This window comes from Diorhabda sublineata, chromosome X (genome assembly GCF_026230105.1).
Source record: "Diorhabda sublineata isolate icDioSubl1.1 chromosome X, icDioSubl1.1, whole genome shotgun sequence".
Taxonomy (NCBI): domain Eukaryota; kingdom Metazoa; phylum Arthropoda; class Insecta; order Coleoptera; family Chrysomelidae; genus Diorhabda; species Diorhabda sublineata.
The window spans coordinates 30,299,994-30,318,799 of NC_079485.1; the positions used below are offsets into that span (position 1 = coordinate 30,299,994).

Genomic DNA, 18,806 nt, shown 5'->3' on the forward strand with positions numbered 1-18,806 from the left:
AGGGTTAACAGAAAATAACTTCAAACACCTCAATAAAATAATCTACTCTACATAGTGTTTTATTACAAATACTTTAAAATGATTTTATCCCAATCTTTTAACACTTTCTAATATTTTTTCTACAAACTTAGGGTTTCACACATGCTAGATTTCCCTAAAAAGTGTTGAAAATAGTTTTCATTTGGGTAATTTTATACTTCCGGTCCTATCGTTTTTTGATTCTAGAAAATCGAAAAATCATCCGATTTCGATGAATTTTTTTTTAAATATTCGTTTTTACGGCGCATTTACGAAAAAAATTATGGGAATAAAAAAAATGGAAAGTTATAATGGTTTCAGGGCTTTAAATATTCATGAAAATGCACTCATTCACATATAATTGTTGATAACTTTTTTCCAAATATTCACATGAAGTTGTTATTTTTTTTCATAATCTACACAAAAAAACGAACAAATTTTTAAAAAAATATACAAAAATGTTGATTTATCATGTTTTTACAATTAAAAATAATAACAATTGACCTTTTCTCACTTATAATCGTTTGTACCTTTCTTATTAAGTAATCATTGAAGTTATATGAACAAAAACATTCTTAAAATCGCTTATTGTAATCAAGTGTAATATTGAAAGTTAACTTTGAAAAATTGAAAATTTTCCCCATTAAAAAATGGTATCTTACTAAGGTTGGCTGTTAAAAACCATATAAAATCTTCAAGTGAGACATTTCTTATATTTTTCACATAAATTCGCCGTAAAACGAAGATTTAAAAAAAATTCATGGAAATCGGATGATTTTTGATTTTCTAGAGCCTAAAAACGAGGGTACCTCGAAAGTATAAAATTACCTTCCTTTGTTATCAGAAAACATCTCCTGGTAAACTATGCAACTCTCCCCCAATGTCATTTCATTATATCAGTTACTCTAGTCTATTATTACTGAAGGAGTAATAAAATGGTGAAGCATTCATAATCCATAGGCGCATCACTTCTTTTAGTAGCCAATTTTGTAAATATATTTTTCTAATCATGAAGAAGAAAAAGATCTATCATTTCTTCGAACCATTCTTTAAAAAAATTAACATTCATGTCCTCATGAAAGTTATCAGAACAAGTACATTCAAAAGTCAATAAACCATTATCAATCTGCATCCCTTTTCTGTTGGTTGATTTAAACCAGTATATAAATTATTTGGAAAAGTCTGTCTACGACTTGCTAAAATTTATTTGGTGGATGTCCTTCATTGATCCATGTTTAATTTAAATAAAATATATTCCTTATATGGTTTCTCAATTCCCTTATAGCCTATAAATAATTTCTACTCCATACTACAATATTGTTCCATTCTATTGAAATAGACTTTCTGGAATACTTTTTCCAGCGACAACGTATTTCTTTTAAAAGTTTTCGCAGCTTTCTGGCTTTAATAACTCATTGATATTGATACTTAATCTTTTTTAAAAGATAAGATAACCTCTCTCACGGATAAAATTCGTATAACAAACAATTACGTAGATATACCTGTTCGATAAATATTTATAAAATGTACTGGAGTGAATGAATCACTTGAATTCAATATACCGAGTTAGTACGGCCCTGGAGTTATTGTTTACTGAAGTAGATAATAATATGTATTAAACATACGTTGAACCCGGCACATGCGTACTTCATACTAGTTTTGTGAAGCTAGTGCAGGCTCGGACTTTCCTCAAATAAAATTGAACTAAAATTATTTATATCAAATCTATCATAAAACTGCTAGTAGAACAATGAAACTGTCGATAGAATTTAAAAAATGTTGAAGGAAACACTACTGAATATTTGAATATAAACAGCGGAGGAAATATGCGACGAAATTAAATCATTTGTTTGCTTTATTGCTGTAATTTTGTTAATCATATAATTATGTCATGGTTATTCGTAACGAAAACGTCCGGTATAACTTCTGCAGGTATCATTTGTTGTAGGGTGTAACCTTCCCACGAGGTTATATTATTATCTCATCAAATATATGCGTGTACTTTAAAAGGACTATTCAATATGTTTGAAAAATGAATAGCACAAAGGTTATTACCAATTTATTTATAGTTTAAAGAGTGGGAGAAAATGTTTTGCTTTTCGTTGAATATCTACACGTACCTTGGACGATTTTTTTTTTAAATAATCGTTTACATATGTTGACATGAGGTTATAGTACGTCTCTGTCCCATAAATCGTCTGTAATTTGGAATACATATCATGGTTCAATGGTTTTTTTGAAAAACTATCGGATCCGTCGTTTAGTATTTCGTATCGTGAATTTTTACATACAATAATAATGTATACAGATTGTCCCAATTTAAAAATATGTTGGTTTTGTTAAACGGTAATACAATCAATTTTTATCTGGTGTGCAACTGCCAAATATCCAATTTTTTCTTGCACAGATATTATTCTATTTTTTTATTCTTACCCTTGTGCTGTTTTAAAATCTGATCGTAAGATCAATCAGCAATTCACAGCTAACCAAAATTACCTACTATCTAACTAGCTAAGGTCTTATTCAACAGCATCTTACTCTACTTTTAATAAACTTACCAACTCGAAAAGTTTAATCCTCTTGAGTCTTCTCGATATTCCTTGGTTCGTGGTTCACGACTAACAGTCTTATCATAGCGGTTTTCGAGCGGCGATCATTATAACTTGTATCTTAATGTTCTCGTCATAAATACTCTCTGGACTTGTAAAATATCCTGGATAGTTTGGAGCATAGCTGTTAGGCATATGATCTCCATTTTGGCACCCATTTTATAGTCTAGGTGAATTGATTCTTAATCTTCAACCAGAGAAAACGTTGTATTCGGGTTCCACATTCGTGTCTCGTTACTAGGTATGTTTTTTCAATCGATGATTTTCTTTCGATGTTTTGCAGTTATCGATGGTTTTGAATAAACATTGAAGTTTTGGTAATTTCAATAATTCCTAGTTGTTGAAAAGCTACTTCAATTAAAAAATTTCAAATTAGCCAAGACTCATTATTTGAATCCCCTCTCATGAATAAAGAAGCTTGTGGAACACGGGTGTACGCTTTGAGTGAATTCAGAGCGCATGGCAAAAAAAAACAATTGATAGATAAATCAATGCCCGTAGAACTTTCTTTATACTTAAATTCCCCAAATGAGAGGATTCAGCAGAGCCCTCTGGCTTTCTGGAAAATGATGAAGGACACTTACCCTACCATTTTTCAAGTAGTATTGAAATATGTGCCTGTAATGGCCACTTCCTTCTCCCAAGCAGGTCTGATTTTGAACTCTCTCAGAAATCGCCTCTCAGAGGATATGGCTGCATGAACTAGATGACAAATTTTGGGAAATTTAGTACCCAATATTTTTATTTCAAAATTTTTATCTTTTTAATATTAATTGATCAATTGTTCTATATTGTTTTTTTTTGTTTTCAATTATTATTACAACTTAAATTGTAAAATTTATTTCTTTTTAATAAAGTTTGTTTTGAAGTTCATAACAATGTTTTTCTCCTAATTATTTTTGTGTAATAATGAGTGAAAAAATACAGATGATTTTTTTAATTAAATAATACAGCTAAATAACTGGGCTTCGTTTTCGACTTAATTAATTTCAGGATTTTATCTACCATGAATTTTAGAGATACAAAGTCTTGTATTTATCTATCAGCTATTACGCAAAATCAGTTATTTACAAACAGAAAAATCAGTTAATTTACAACGTTTCTTTCATATTTTCATGAAAGCATGTTCACTAAATGAAAAAACATCGATGTTTTGTCTACCGATACTCATCCCTCCTCGTAACGGACTGAAGTGAGGCGTTTGTAAGCGACAGTACAAAATGGCGACCATGCTGGTATTCGCAGCGATCTGGTAGCTCGCCCGCTCCGCTTTGAAGACGCTCGCAATCCGCTAGTATGATAAGGCCCTAAGTGGCAAATTATACTATATCCAGAAGCTTGTGGAGACTACTGCTTCGAACGTACCATCACCACCACAAAATTCTCTTTAAATTGAAAAAAATTCCAGCTGAGTGCTATAAATTGTTCTAAGGGGTCTATGGGGATAATTCCCTATCTCGTGCGCGTGTTTTTGAGTAGTGTAAGCGCTTTAGTGAGGGCCGAGAGAGCACTGAAGATGACCAGCGCCCATGTCGCTCTGTGACTGTTTCAACTCCGGAAACAGTGACCAAAATCAAAGAAATTGCGCATGCAGATTGTCGAATGAGCATCCGGATGATTGCCGAGGCTGTAAATGCCGATAAAGAAACGGTTAGAAAAATTTTACACTTGAAAATACACATGACAAAGTTGGTACCAAAAAATCTGACTCCTGACCAAAAGCTCTTGCGTCAACGGGTCTGCTCAGATTTCCTTGAAAGGTTAGAAGAAGATCTGCTTAGAAAGGGACTCGATTTGAGTCGATGGAAGCCGTAAAGCAAAAAACGGCAAAGCTCCTAAAGGCACTCACCAAAGAAGACTTCCAGCACTGCTTCGAACAATGGAAAAAACGTCTGGAAAGGTGTGTGGCGAGGGGAGGGGAGTATATTGAAGGAGAGCGTTCGAATTTAGAATAATTTTCATGATAAAACCCTTTGACTGGACTATTTTTCGAAATTTGTTTCCCTCAAAGAAAAATGCTTTCGTGAACAAATGATTGTTATTATGATTTAACATGTAAAAGAACCTCTCAGCTCTTTTTTAACGCTTTAAAAATGTTTTTTCTATAAAAAATTTTCTTTTTAATGCAATGAATGAGTCACCCAATAAGCTAAACCTTGAAAGTTATCAAACGGGATATAATACTAAGCCCTTACAGTTGTAATTGGATTTAGAGGAGAAAACGTATAAAATTCCTTCAATTTTCTGAAAATATAATGAGAAAGAAACAACTTTTAGATGAAAGCTGGAATTACGTTTAATGTTTTAAATTGGAAAAAGCAGTTGGTTTAAGTATTTTTTCAAGTACAGGGATGTGTAATTTTTTCTCAAATACTTTGAGAATATGACAAAAACCATAGGTTCAAAATAATTTAAAACTGCATTAACTATGATAATAATACGAAATTATAACTAAAATCTTTGATATATTTGTTAAATCTAAAGAAAAAAAATTATATTAGTAAAGTTGTTTGAACATTTATGATTCCAAAAAGGTCTCGCGGGCTGTAATAGATTCCTACGTAGACTTGAAGCTGTACAGTAGGCTGGAAGTTGCCTACCGTTGATTTAAATCATTATTTTTTTAATAAAATGACATCTAGAGAAAGTATACGAGATCTGACTATTAAACTGTTCTGATGAGAAGTAATAACGTCGAAACTAGTCAGTAGTTACACTCTCTCCTTGCAATTGCGAGCCATCGTGGATGTTAATATCGGCATCGATATCTAGGGAAATTTCACACGGCCAAAATGCAAGAAATAAAATATGAATCAAGACATTTTCGTATGACAAATCTGCGTACATTCTCAGTACCTTCTTCTCAAGAGGTGCGGGTGACAGAATCTAAATATAAATTTGTTCAAATTTACCATCAGAATTTGGTCATACAGTGTAGATAGTATTGAGTTTTCCCTTCATCAATTTTCGTAGTAAAATTATGTAGCCTGTTATAATATATGTATTCTCTATTTAAATTTCTTCGCCTAAGCTCAGTTTATTCTGTAAAGAAATATTTGTGGTAGAAATCCGTGGATAACTTCACGCGGGTGTATATTTTCCACAGAACGCCCAAGTATAAGAAATTTTCAAGATATAAATAGCAATAGAACTTACGCCTTGGTGTGCAACGGGCATGTTTTACAGATAAATCTTTTAGAAACAATTTTTATAATGACCTCTATTAACCTTCGAGAAATAGGTCACGAGATATTTGCGAAAAACTGATTTTCGTGACCTTTTGACCTTTACAACTTTTTTAGTTGGCACGATATCAATGTCGTCGTCGTAATATAGGTGTATACAAAAAATCAGCTCACTAGGAATTTTTTCACACATTGGGGATCAAAATAACCGACTACACGCTACGACCACATTGCTTCAGAAGCTAATTTAAATGATAATTTTTGAAAAGGGCAGTAGATCAGCAAGAAATTGAACATTGTCAACCAACGCAAAGCAACCTCCACCAGTATCTATTTTTAGGTGAAAATTTTAAATAATTGGATTAAGTTAAAGTGTCACAAATATAATAATTCTAAATGAAACAAGCATAGCAAGACTTTTGTTCACAACCAACAATAAATTCTTTTACGAGTAAATGTTAAATTGAACTTTCAGCTTTGTTAGATAAAATTTATTATTTTTCGATAAACAAATAGTTTTAACGTAATCTTACGATTTATTTTTATTTGTTATATACTTTGACTGAATCATCGGGTTCTACAAGGGTTTCTATTTATATTTTTGGCCTTGTGAAAGGTGTTATTAGGGCCAAGGGAAGGGAACACTCAATAACAACATAGACCACTCATTGTAAAGTTAACAATAATGGCTTTGAGATGCTGTAATCAGAAAATGAATGAAAACTACAGACTTTTCACCGCAACGACTTTTCCATCCAAATGATACCAAAACTGTCAAGTAACCTCCAAAATCACCAGATTTATCTCTAATTTATTTTTTTCATATTTAAAACAAAATGTTCATCAACAACATCAAAAAAGCCGATTTTGTGGTGGAATTATAATAAATCAGCTGAGAATTACGAGACTATCTTTATTTAGATTTAGATAGTGTTTAGCTGAAAGGGGAGAATTATTTCAACCCTAATTAGATGAGATTTTGTTTAATGTTGTTTTAGACCTTTATTTTCATTCCATTACTATGAATGAGGGTAAAATGGGAAAAATTAATAAGAAACTTGAACTTGCCTGGAGATCTTTGTGCTACGAGAAAAAAAGAGATCCAAATTTTTGTTTTCATTACCGAAAGAGTTTTAAAAAATAAGATGTATTAGAATCGTATGCAACTCATACAAAAACATTTTTCAGAACAGTTATGAATAAGAAAATCCAAATATGCAAATGGAAAACCCATAATATGCATCATTTAATCAAAATATGCGTAAAAAGGTGGAAAATATACAAAAAACACTCTCATGCATCAATTTATTCATTCACTTTAAAATTTTTAACATTTTTCTCACTAAACTAAACCTAAATATGCACTTATTACACAAAGCAAATTGTTAGTTATAAGATACAGTAGACCACTAAATTTTTTTCGAAGTTCCAAATTAAAAAATTTTCTCTCCACATTAACTGATGTAATAGGGGCTTTTCTATTATTGCAGGATCCAGATCAATGGATTCAATCTTTCCCTTTAAAATATTAGTAAGAAATTGAAATCCACAATTTATCTCAATTACTTTTTTGAACTTTTAAAAAATTATCCTTCTTGTTTTAAAATGATTCGAAATCGAAATATCTGTTATTTTTTGACATTATTAAAATAGATAGAAAACCAAATCAAAATTGAAACACCCTGTACATTTATCTGTATTTTCTTGTGTATATTGATGAAGAAGAACTTGCTTGTTACTTGTTGTATCTGCAATTCTTTTCCCATATTTTTACGTAGTTCTTTGTATGAATATGGGAATATCTAACCCAAAACTAACTTTAAGCATTTTATTAATAAAATACTTCAACACTACACAGCACAAATCGATACTGTCTCTTCAAAAAAACAAAATAATTAAGAGCCGACACAAATTGGTCTACACCCTATGAAAAACACCCGACAGTACTCATGGCTATAAATTTGAAACAACTGGGAATATGTAACATATGTAAAATTCACGCTTTTGGGTTTCCTCTCCTCGAAGACCCGGTATATCGTGGAAATTGAATAGATTTTCTAAATTCATTTTCAGTCGTTAAAATATATCGAATTGTTAAAAATAATACGAAATGTCCGTCTAATTGGGTAGAAAATGCGTATCATGGATGAGTAAAACAACGGAGTGGTAAGCGGGTACATCATGCCATCCGGTTCCAAAAATAGAATCAAACGCAAATAGTTCGTCTGATACGTGGTGTATTAATAAAGGTAAGCACAGATGTTTGTATTTATTCACTTAAGAGGAGACAAAAATTGTCAAATTCCATCCAGATGTTAGATACACACTCGTGTGTTTTTTTTTTAGATATTTTTTGTGCACATCTGAATTATATACCACGATCTCGAGACCTGAGACAAAGTCGATAAAAAAAACGGAATTTTCCTTCGAGTAGATCAAAAATTATTTTTATTGAACATAGGAATCAATATAAACACTTATTTTCAATTTACTAGTGTACTACTCCAGTTTTTGAACACCCTTGTCATTAGAATCGAATTCTTTCCCAAGCCCAAAGATAAACATCATATGGATGTAAATTTGGTGATACAGATGAGGAAGTTCGTCCCGTTAATTCCATGAATGGATGCGACATTCCGACAGGACCTTTTAGTAATTCGTATTACTTCGTTCGCGCGTAGTCTCTTTCCTCTCTCCTAAATTCTGGGAGTTCTTGTTTTTGAAGGGTTAGCTGTGATGTTTGGTGATTCAGATGAGGAAACCCGTCCCGTTAAGCACAAAGTCCAACACGACATACCGACAGAACCTCTTCCTAATCGTCGTAGTCTCTTTCCTCTTTCCCTATTCTTTTTGTTCCGTTCATAAAGAGGAATTCAAAAAATATGAAATAGCAGAAAACAGTGAAATGGCGGTGGTTAGATCACCACCATATCGTGCGAATTAAATTCGACGGAACTGGTATGGGCACAGATAAAGGGAGAAGTTTCAAGAAAAAATAATAATTTTTAAAAAATTTATGTGAAATAGTTGTTTTTGGATACTGTCAATAATGTGACACCACCTGAAAACTGGTAAAAGGCAGTAAATCATACGATTAAAGAAGTAAAGAAAGTGTGGAATTTCGAAAATGTTACTGACAAAATGATTCCGATTCTTATTTGGATTTGTAGGAAGTAGCTCTACTTACAATAATGAATTTTTATATTAAAATGATTATTTATGAAAATAACGTCGTTTGAAAGTCAAAATTTAAACCCTTATAACGAAATAATCATTTAAAAGCAATACTTTTTCACTCGAGGTATAACTTGAATATTTCAACTGTTTACTAAAAGAAATGATATGCCTATGGATTACGAATGCTTCATCATTCTACTACTCACTCATCCATAAAAATAGACTATATTCAGACTGTCATTCATGACAGACAGTGTAGGGGTGCCACTTTTTTATTTAGTTATGTAAAATATTATTTAAATTTCTATTGCTTATTAAATTCACGTATTACCTGAAAGTTTTTTTAAGTTTCATTTTTTATTTATGACTTAATCATTCATATATTTCAATATTATGTAACCGATGACTAAGCATTTTTATCAGTAGTAGAAAGTTTAGCATTGTGTGTATCCCAATTCAGTAAGAGACCGATATTATAAATAAATAATTTTTAATAATAGTCCCACGCTACCTCATTAAATATATTTCAAGTCAAATTAATTCTCATGAACAATTTTTAATTAGAACTTCATAGAAAATGGAAACAGATAAAATATTATAATTAAAAGTACGTCAATAACAAATCATCGATACTCAAAACAGATTAATGCGTTAGTTGTTACTCATCTTGTATATGATACGTAAATATCACACAATAAACTGCTATAAACAATTTTATAGCTTCCATATCAACAGAATGAGTCAAAACAAATTTAATTATACAATATTTTACCCAACAAAAGGACTGGATTTGCCGTTAGATCTATGGTGGTTTCTAGTGGCGTCGAGTCTTCTGGGTCAGTCCACCACTGCCTTATTTATATAACAAAAAACAACAACAGATATTTTCCTGGTAAACGTAGAACGAGCTAGAGGAGGGGGAGAGAGATACGTTGGATCGTTTGTGAATGGAATAGAGACAATTAATTGAGTGAGATGAGGAAAATTTTTGAGTTTTGTACCTAATATAGGAAAAATTTCCCTCTGCAATAATGAAATTGTGGTGGACTTAGAAGGATAGTGTGGTGAATCGAACCAAATATCGTTTTGTAGACCATTTTGTAGACCGTTTTGTTGCTTACAAAAACATGCGCATGTCACAAACCTTCTATTATTCTAGTAACCTTGAGTTTCGAGATTGTTTGACATTTTGACAGCTGTCAATAAAATATTTTACGGAGAATGCATCGTTCAATCAGAAATCATTTTAATAAGACAAAAATGTTTTCATATAAAATTGTTACAGGTAAATCGCACTATTTTCCAAGTTTGGACGATCAGGCTGGACCTGTCCTTTTAGAAGAACCTAGTCACCTAGTCGATAGTACTTTAGGAACACAACCTTTGAGTTCACCTTCAAGATCTTCACCGCATTCGCAGGGATCCGAAGGCGGCGAGAGATTTTCTAGGAAGGTTTTCGTTGGTGGACTTCCCCCAGATATAGACGAAGACGAAATCACGGTCAGTTTTAGGAGATTTGGACCTTTGGTAGTCGACTGGCCACATAAAGCAGAAAGTAAATCATACTTTCCACCAAAAGGATACGCTTTTTTATTATTTCAGGTAAATAAATCTCGAACTTTACATCTTTACAAACTGGAATATTATTAGTTAATACGCACTGTAGCATTTTCTAACGAAACAGAAATATTTCGGACTCAAAATCTCAATTCTGCTATAAAATTCGAGGCGCTTTGAGTGACGAGATAGGTTCTGAATTACCCGCGTTGCGTAAAGTCCATCCTAGCTACTTATTGATCGTATGAGAGACAGAGAAGTATCTAAGAACATTTCGGTACAGTCACATTAATTATACAACGTATAGATTGTACACACGGCCGTTAACGACTATTTTCAGAGCTTTCTTTGCTAGTAACCTATTTATAACAATGCACAGGCGTAGCATGATACACTCGTCAGCAAAAAAATCGACTCAGGGGACACCCCTGTAATCGCAAGTTACTCAAGCTAATGGTATTAGCTTCCAAATGATATAAAATATTGTATCGACAATATTGAAAATACCCGTCCACATACTGGGGGTTCCGTATGGCGGTATTTATAAGATGTCGAAATGTCCGATTTGGATTGGCCAGCGGGTAGTCTGGACTTGAACCCTATCGAGTATTTCTATTTAAAAAAAATATTATTTTGACGAATTTAAACTATTTTTTCACTGTTAACTATAACCTGGAATGGAAACTACAAATTTTTTGCTAAAGACTTTTAACTTTAGTCGATTTTTTTATCACGATTGTATATAGACATTCTTCTTAATCGTTTGCTCGATTTTCAATTCTTCCGAGATTTGGTCATCTTAAGTAAGAGGTTCTTCACTCTAAGATTTGTCATCAAGCGCGGATCCAGGGTCACGACCCCTCCCTAAACACTGATTAATTCATTTCACATTAATTCACTTTCGAATATCAAAACAATTCCTAATAAAACAAAAATAAAATGCTCAGGAAATTTAAGACGTAAAATAATGAATATAAATGTCAAACAAAACGTAATTAACTTATATTTTGTGGGTGAAAGTCTTAAAATGCCATGTCTTTGGGGGAGGACTCGTCCTAATACTAATGACCTCCCTCTTATGACCCCTTCTCTTTGTCAAGACCCTGGATCCGCCCTTGTTTGTCATTTCTTCATTCTTTATTGGTATAGAATGGATAATTCTGGAAATTTTCGATATTTTACACCAGCATAATCTTCCGAATACATCTATTACCTGTTTCTTTTCGAGTCCAGCAAGACAGACCAATTTCAATTCAGTGGATATTAGGTGGCTTCCCCATATTTTAGCTAGTTCGTTGATTGGAACATAATTTGAATTTTACTACAAAATAGAGAAAAATTACTGGCGCATTTGTTCTAGGATGAGAATTCTGTACAAAGTTTAATAGATGCGTGTATAACTGACGAAGATAAATTATATTTATGCGTTTCGTCTCCTACAATCAAAGACAAACCTGTACAAATACGACCTTGGAGATTATCGGATGCAGATTTTGTTTTGGACGCATCCATGCCCTTAGACCCTAGGAAAACTGTGTTCGTCGGTGGTGTACCACGACCCCTTAAGGCTGGTAAGTATACTCCATACATCTCTTATTAGAATCGTCAATGGGTTGCTACAACTCCAGTGGGACAATTGGAAAAAGAAACCATCTTCATTTTACAGATCCTTATAATAAGTGACCCTATCCCATCTAGAAATAAGTATTTGATTTTTTTAACGGTTATGACCTATACAGGAAATGACCCCATTGAATTTGTCGGAACGTATGGTGGATATTAACAGTCTAATGGTGTTAGGTTAGTTTATTCAATTTCATCTTAGTTTCATTGTGAAGTAAAATACTTTTAAGTTTATTATTTATTTGAGTTTTCCCAATCTAAATCCCAATTGAGATTTTTATATCCAAGGTTAGTAACCTAGTTGGATAATACGAACAAGAAAGTAATCGACAGTCATGGTCTAGAAATAATTCATAAAGTCAATATCCTCCAGTGCGTCTAACGATAAACGGTCAAGACATAGATCGGGTAGAAACGTACACACATCTCGGAACCACAGTAAACACGAAATGGGACCGGTCGTCAGAAATACGATCATGGATAGAAAGAGCTTGAGTTGTCTTTAACAAGATGAAGAAACTATATACCAGCAAATATATTCTTCACCAAGTTGGAAGTTATGCAGAGACTAGGGAAAGAGAACGAAGTCTTTACATAAAGAAACTGAAACTGCAGTATTTTGGCCACATACTAAGACATAACAAATATCATATTTTGCAGTTAATTGTCTAAGGTAAAGTGGATAGTAAGAGGCCACTAGAAGGAAGATGGCATTCATGGTTGTACAACCTACGCGAGTGGTTTGGAGTGTCATCTGTTGATTTGTTTAGAAACCCAGTAAACAAGATGAGATTAGTCTTATTAATAGTCAACGTTCGCAACGGATATGGCAATGAAAGAAAAGAGAATTAAACAGCCGGTGTACAAAAATTTGGCAAAGGACTCATACGTATTTAATTGTCTACACGTTTATAGCGGAAGCTTATTTTCTAGCACTGCCTTCACTAGCATAGTTGTTGATTGAAAAAATATAAGCACTAGTAAAGGGTGAACAAACAGCTTGTAGTGCCTTATTCAAACTAGACGGTCAACAGTTGCTAATAGAAGAAAATTATCAAAGAAAGAGGGCACTTTATGCTTCTAGAATCAACCAGTGAGAATGAATCAGAACTTTCTGACAATAACAACAAAATACTATACATAGAAATACTAATATCATTATTTTCCTTATTTTTCCATTTATCGAATATTAGAATGTACCAAACTTATATTTAAACCAATACTATGAATTTGACATAACCTATACGCAATTATTTCGAAAGTCGTAAACGTTAAGAGAATCAAACAGTTCTAGCTTATCTTCATGGGGAAGACGTTGACTCTAACATATAATTTTTCAGTTGAATTAGCTATGATAATGGATAGATTATATGGCGGTGTATGTTACGCTGGAATAGACACGGATCCGGAATTAAAATATCCCAAAGGTGCTGGACGAGTAGCTTTTAGCAATCAACAAAGTTATATAGCTGCGATCAGCGCTAGATTTGTACAATTGCAACACGGCGACATAGATAAGAGGGTAGAAGTTAAACCATACGTTCTTGATGACCAAATGTGTGATGAATGTCAGGGACAACGATGTGGGGGAAAGTTTGCTCCATTTTTCTGCGCAAACGTCACTTGTTTACAGGTTAGTATATTTATTAATCATATAGTTAAGAATAAACAACGCGTTAATACCACGGAACATTTTTATACAGAAAGTACGTTTTGGAAAAAATAATTTCTTTGTTGTCTGGAACGTGAGTAAAAAGAAAGACATGGACATGTTTTCAGACTTTTGAGCAAAAATGAGAATCAGCAAACGAGTCTAAGTCATTCGCGACGAGTTATAACTTTATAAAAAATTGCTTATGAAGCATGAATTATCATTCTAAATAGTCTCATTATTGAATAACTACACCTCGTATATCTTGATATTATATATTATTAATAGTTATTTCAAATTTTATTGTCACCCTTCTATAATCATATCTCTCCTAAAAACGTCATTTAAAAATATATGAATATTTTAATATACCACCCAGTATTATTCATCAATCGAAATCTATAATGTATTTTCTTTGAAATAATTGCACCGTGCCACGTCGTACTCGAGAACCGGCAACGTAGGATTGATTTATTTTCATTTAAGGACTTTCAATTCACATGACAACCCTCGTAATATCAACATCCGTCGAAGAAAGCAACGGTGTTAAACGTGAAGGACGTTATTTAAAAATGATGGACAGACACATAATAGATTGACTATCATTTTTATATGTATTACCATATTACGTTCTAATAACATATGCTGATTCATTTGTTAGTTGGTAAATATTTCTGTTTCTATGGTGATTTACGAGGTGTGCTCAAAAATTACGGTGAATTCAAGATAATCATAGAACAAGGATATATTCAATAAGTCGAGAGAATTTGGTTTGAACTAATTTCGTCAGTAAAATATTATTCAGACAGTTCTTATTGTTGTTTGATAGAAAAAATAAGTCAGAATACTGTAAACCAGAATTTAAATGATAATGAAACTGAAGAAATAGATAATATAACTGAAAGGATTTGAGTAATATCGAAGATAATATAGAGCTAGAATAGACCCAATCGATGCATCTAGTTTTTTTTTTTTGTTTATATGTACAGTTTATATGTGCAGAAAATCTCTTTTTCTTTTTTTGATTATGACATAAATTCTTATTATTATTGGCTGAACTACTGAAAATCACTGTTAACATGAAGTTAAAGTAGGCATTTACACAAGTATTATTAGTTTCTGAGGGTATTACCTCTTCTAATAAACGATTTTCAAAAATATATAAATATTTTTACCAACCAATCATAGCAATTCGTCACAACTTCCATAACTCAAAGTAGTTTTGGAAAGCTTATTTATGATGTTTCTCATCTGACCCTTTACAACCTTTTCTTTGCCATATGTTTCCCTTTTCATTTTAAAAAAAAGCCATATGCGAAATCTGAATAGTAGGTGGATATGGATAAACATAAAAACGATTGGTGTTAGTCATGATTACGAAGAAAGCGTTTGGTCAATTTTTAGATATCTTCCTTTGTCTATTTTTTCGCCAACGTTCCTGTACATCGTCCGGGCTCACCTTTTTTGCATATTATCTTCTTATATCCTTAACTGTCTTATTTCCGTTTCTATATCACTCATACCACTTGTCTAACATACAAACGAATAACCTATCCCACATGGTTTTGGTTAGATCGATTCAAGTCGCACGCTCGCAGTCAAAAGTCTCTAGTAAAAAATCTGTAGCTTCCATTTATTTTTTTCCTGATTATAGTATCTCAAAACCATCAGTCTCAGCTTAGTAATGAGGTGATCTAGGTTGTTATTGAGTTATTTTCTTGGCAAAGAAAAAATATCAAAAGGAGAACGAATCTTTAACTATTTCTACAATAAGTACATCCAATAAAAGCTCGATAAGATTTAAATTTAGGCCAATCGACATCGGCAATTTCGACATTCTGTAAATACTGCCATAGGGAATCTACATTATCGGACATCTTCCTGCATGAAGATGGAGTTTTTGCCGATGAAACTGGCATATGGAAAGAATGCATGAAGTTAATTAGATTTGAAACCAATTCTATATTTATCAAGGTTTTATAAAAAGTAGAAATATAAATTTTTTTGTTTTATTAAAAACGGATAAAGTTATATTAGACTTTATAAATCTGTGTTGATGTATAAAACATGACGAGGTGAATGAATTTTTATATTACCAATTACTGAAAAAACTCCAGACATGTGTACAAAAATATGTTACAACTTCGTTTTCAATAAAATAATTCATCGTTTTTTATCACACCTCGAACATTAATTTTTAACATGTGTCAACATCCGTACCGTCATGAAATTTTATGCAAATCGACAACATCGCAAATGCAAATCTGTTAATTTATCACACACGCTGGTGAATTTGTTTGGAAAGTTGAATGTGAAATACATAAATTACTGAACGTATACTAAACTCCAAAAATTTGTGACACATTTGTTTTTAAACAAAAGATTGACGATTATATACGATAAAAACTGTAATTATGATTAAATTTTACGACTGTTTACAGCTAAACCGGGAAATCGTTATCAGCATAATTATTTAAGAACTTCGTCATACCTTTTGAATTAATTTTGTCACAAAATAACGAATAATCCAACTTTTTAAATAAATTTTTCAAAAATTATTCAAATTCAATCCCTTGATTCCTTTGTATGACATGGTGACTATTTAAAAACAAAAATTTATAATTAATTGATAGAAGGGTGGGACTTGCTTCTGTTTACCAAATTTTTGCCAATTTATATTGAATAATCAATAAAGATTGTAAAAAATAGCTTTTTATTACTCACTAAATTAAATTTATTCATTATAGAAAACGTTTTACGGTTTCTGTATGTGTATTAAATCATAAAATTTAAATGATTATATTTCAAAAATTTGTTTCAAAATCTAATTCGGGATATTTGAATTAGTTTACAACATAAAAAAAAGAATATTTATCACTAATTGTTTCTATATAAATAATTATAATGAACTTAGTTGGTAAATTTTCAATTATGTCCACGTGAATAGTCCAAAATTACGTCGGCGTTCAAATTGGAATTTTTTTGTTGACGTGTTTGTTTACATGACAATTGAAAAAATTTTATTAACACAAAATAGAAATAATCAGTTGATAGGTAGACCTGAAACCGTTCACAGTAACATAAAATAATGAAGCATGCTTATTGGTTACGAACTGGCTTAGAATCGGTTCTCATTGTGACTCACGAACAAAGTTAATAATCCAGCCGTACCTCATCAATAATATTTAAAATTATTATTAATATCGTCGTAATAGAAACAAATAAGTAACTTTGAACTTGATTTGTCGAATTGCACTTTTGAGGATCATTGGAATTAAAATAAAAATAGATAATATATAATTGCAGTTCTAGCAGATCGTTATTCATTTAAATGAATTGTAAGCATAAAATGTAATCAAAAAATTTCACGAATGCTGTCTACGTATTTAATGAGTCATCCGATTTGAAATCGCTTTCAAGTTCAATACTCTACGTTCGCAGTTCCGCCCCAACACATATCTTACTTCTGATATCTTATCTTATTGCCCCGGTATTTACAATGCCAGGAAGGCGATAGAAAGATCATTCACCTGAGCTGCGCTCTGCCTACTGCAAACTGAATGTGTTTCATCGATTTTTATAAGCTCAGAACTCCGGCCGTTATTTTCATTAATTTTTGTGGAACTTTTTTAATTTGCGGTGATAAGCTCCTTACGCACACACCATCGGGATTACGACTAATGAAATTATACGGGATATTTTAAGAATGTGAACTAAATAAATTTGCTATACACTACTAGTCACTACCCTATATTTTGCGTCATACAAAACAAATAACAAAAACACGATCGATTTTGATATTTCAAAGAACAATCAGCAGATTGTTCCTTTCCAATTATTTCAAATACTCTTTGCACAATATCGAAAAAAGCTTGGGATCGTTCTTTCCCAAAATCTCTTCAATTTTTACCAGGTCACCACCAAAACATATCCAAATCATCACGGAGCCTGCGCCGTGTGTCACAGTTGCGCTTAAATACTCTTCTGTAAGACCTAAAAACCTCAAACTTTCACTCATCACTCCATAAAACTCTTTACCACTCTTCATGCGTCCAGGATCTTCCAAAGATGTGGAGTGGATGTAGGGCACTGCATTCTGATTTCCGTGTCCAATTAGTCCCACAAGAACTCAATTGGCTTGAGGTCGGGCGACTGTGACGACCAAATCATTACTTTCAGTACATTCTTCCTTTATAATTCTTTCAAATACTCTTTGCACATCTTGTTATCATGCTGAATGACAAATTTTCTGCCAATATGCCGCTGGCCAGAACGTACTACATTTTTTATAGCCTTCTTTTTTCGAAATCCCTCCAGGTCTCCAGTTGCCTTTCCTCCAAAACATCCTCAAACCATCACCGAACCTCTACCGTGTTTTACCGTCGGGATTAAACATCGATATAATATCCGTTCTTTCTTTGACATTTGCACAAATATTTTTTTTTATAAACCCAAAAACCTCAAAATTTAACTCATCACTTCATAAAACTTTCTCCCACTCTTCATGCATCCAATTTTTATATTCTTTAGCCCTCTACAATCTCTTACGTTTATTTTGACGTCTCAAAAGAAGTTTCTTCACTGCCACCCTTCCAAAAAGGCCAGCCCAGCCAGTACTCAAAGGCAAATCCCTGAATTCATTGATCTGATCTGTTGTCTCTGGACCTTTGAGGCGTCGATCACATTTATCTTTGAATTTTGGCCGCTTTGAACTTTTACTATGGCCAAAACTCCTGGTAGAAGCATATTTTTTCATGTTGTAGCCCACGGTACGTCAAGGTATTTTTAATTCGACGATAATGGTACAGTTACTTTTGCCTAGACTATGAAGACTTGCGATTAATGCACGAGTTTCAACCGTTAGTTCCTTGGTTTTATACATTTTAAAAGTTACAAGGCCGAACTTCACAAAAAGATGTCTTGCTTCAAAAAGAATAAATCACAGTAGGTTCTTGCATCTCACATAGCTAACTGAGACTAAACTAC

General features: G+C 32.5%; 1 protein-coding gene across 1 annotated transcript in view; it reads left to right on the top strand.

Moving 5' to 3' along the window:
- The window catches only part of LOC130451753 (cytoplasmic polyadenylation element-binding protein 2), an 88,180-nt gene that overhangs the window by 50,566 nt on the left and 18,808 nt on the right, over positions 1-18,806 (top strand). The window contains exons 4-6 of the mRNA XM_056790971.1: positions 10,275-10,591; positions 11,907-12,117; positions 13,510-13,802. Of these exons, the coding sequence (XP_056646949.1) occupies positions 10,275-10,591; positions 11,907-12,117; positions 13,510-13,802 (821 nt within the window). The remainder of the gene's footprint in view (positions 1-10,274; positions 10,592-11,906; positions 12,118-13,509; positions 13,803-18,806) is intronic.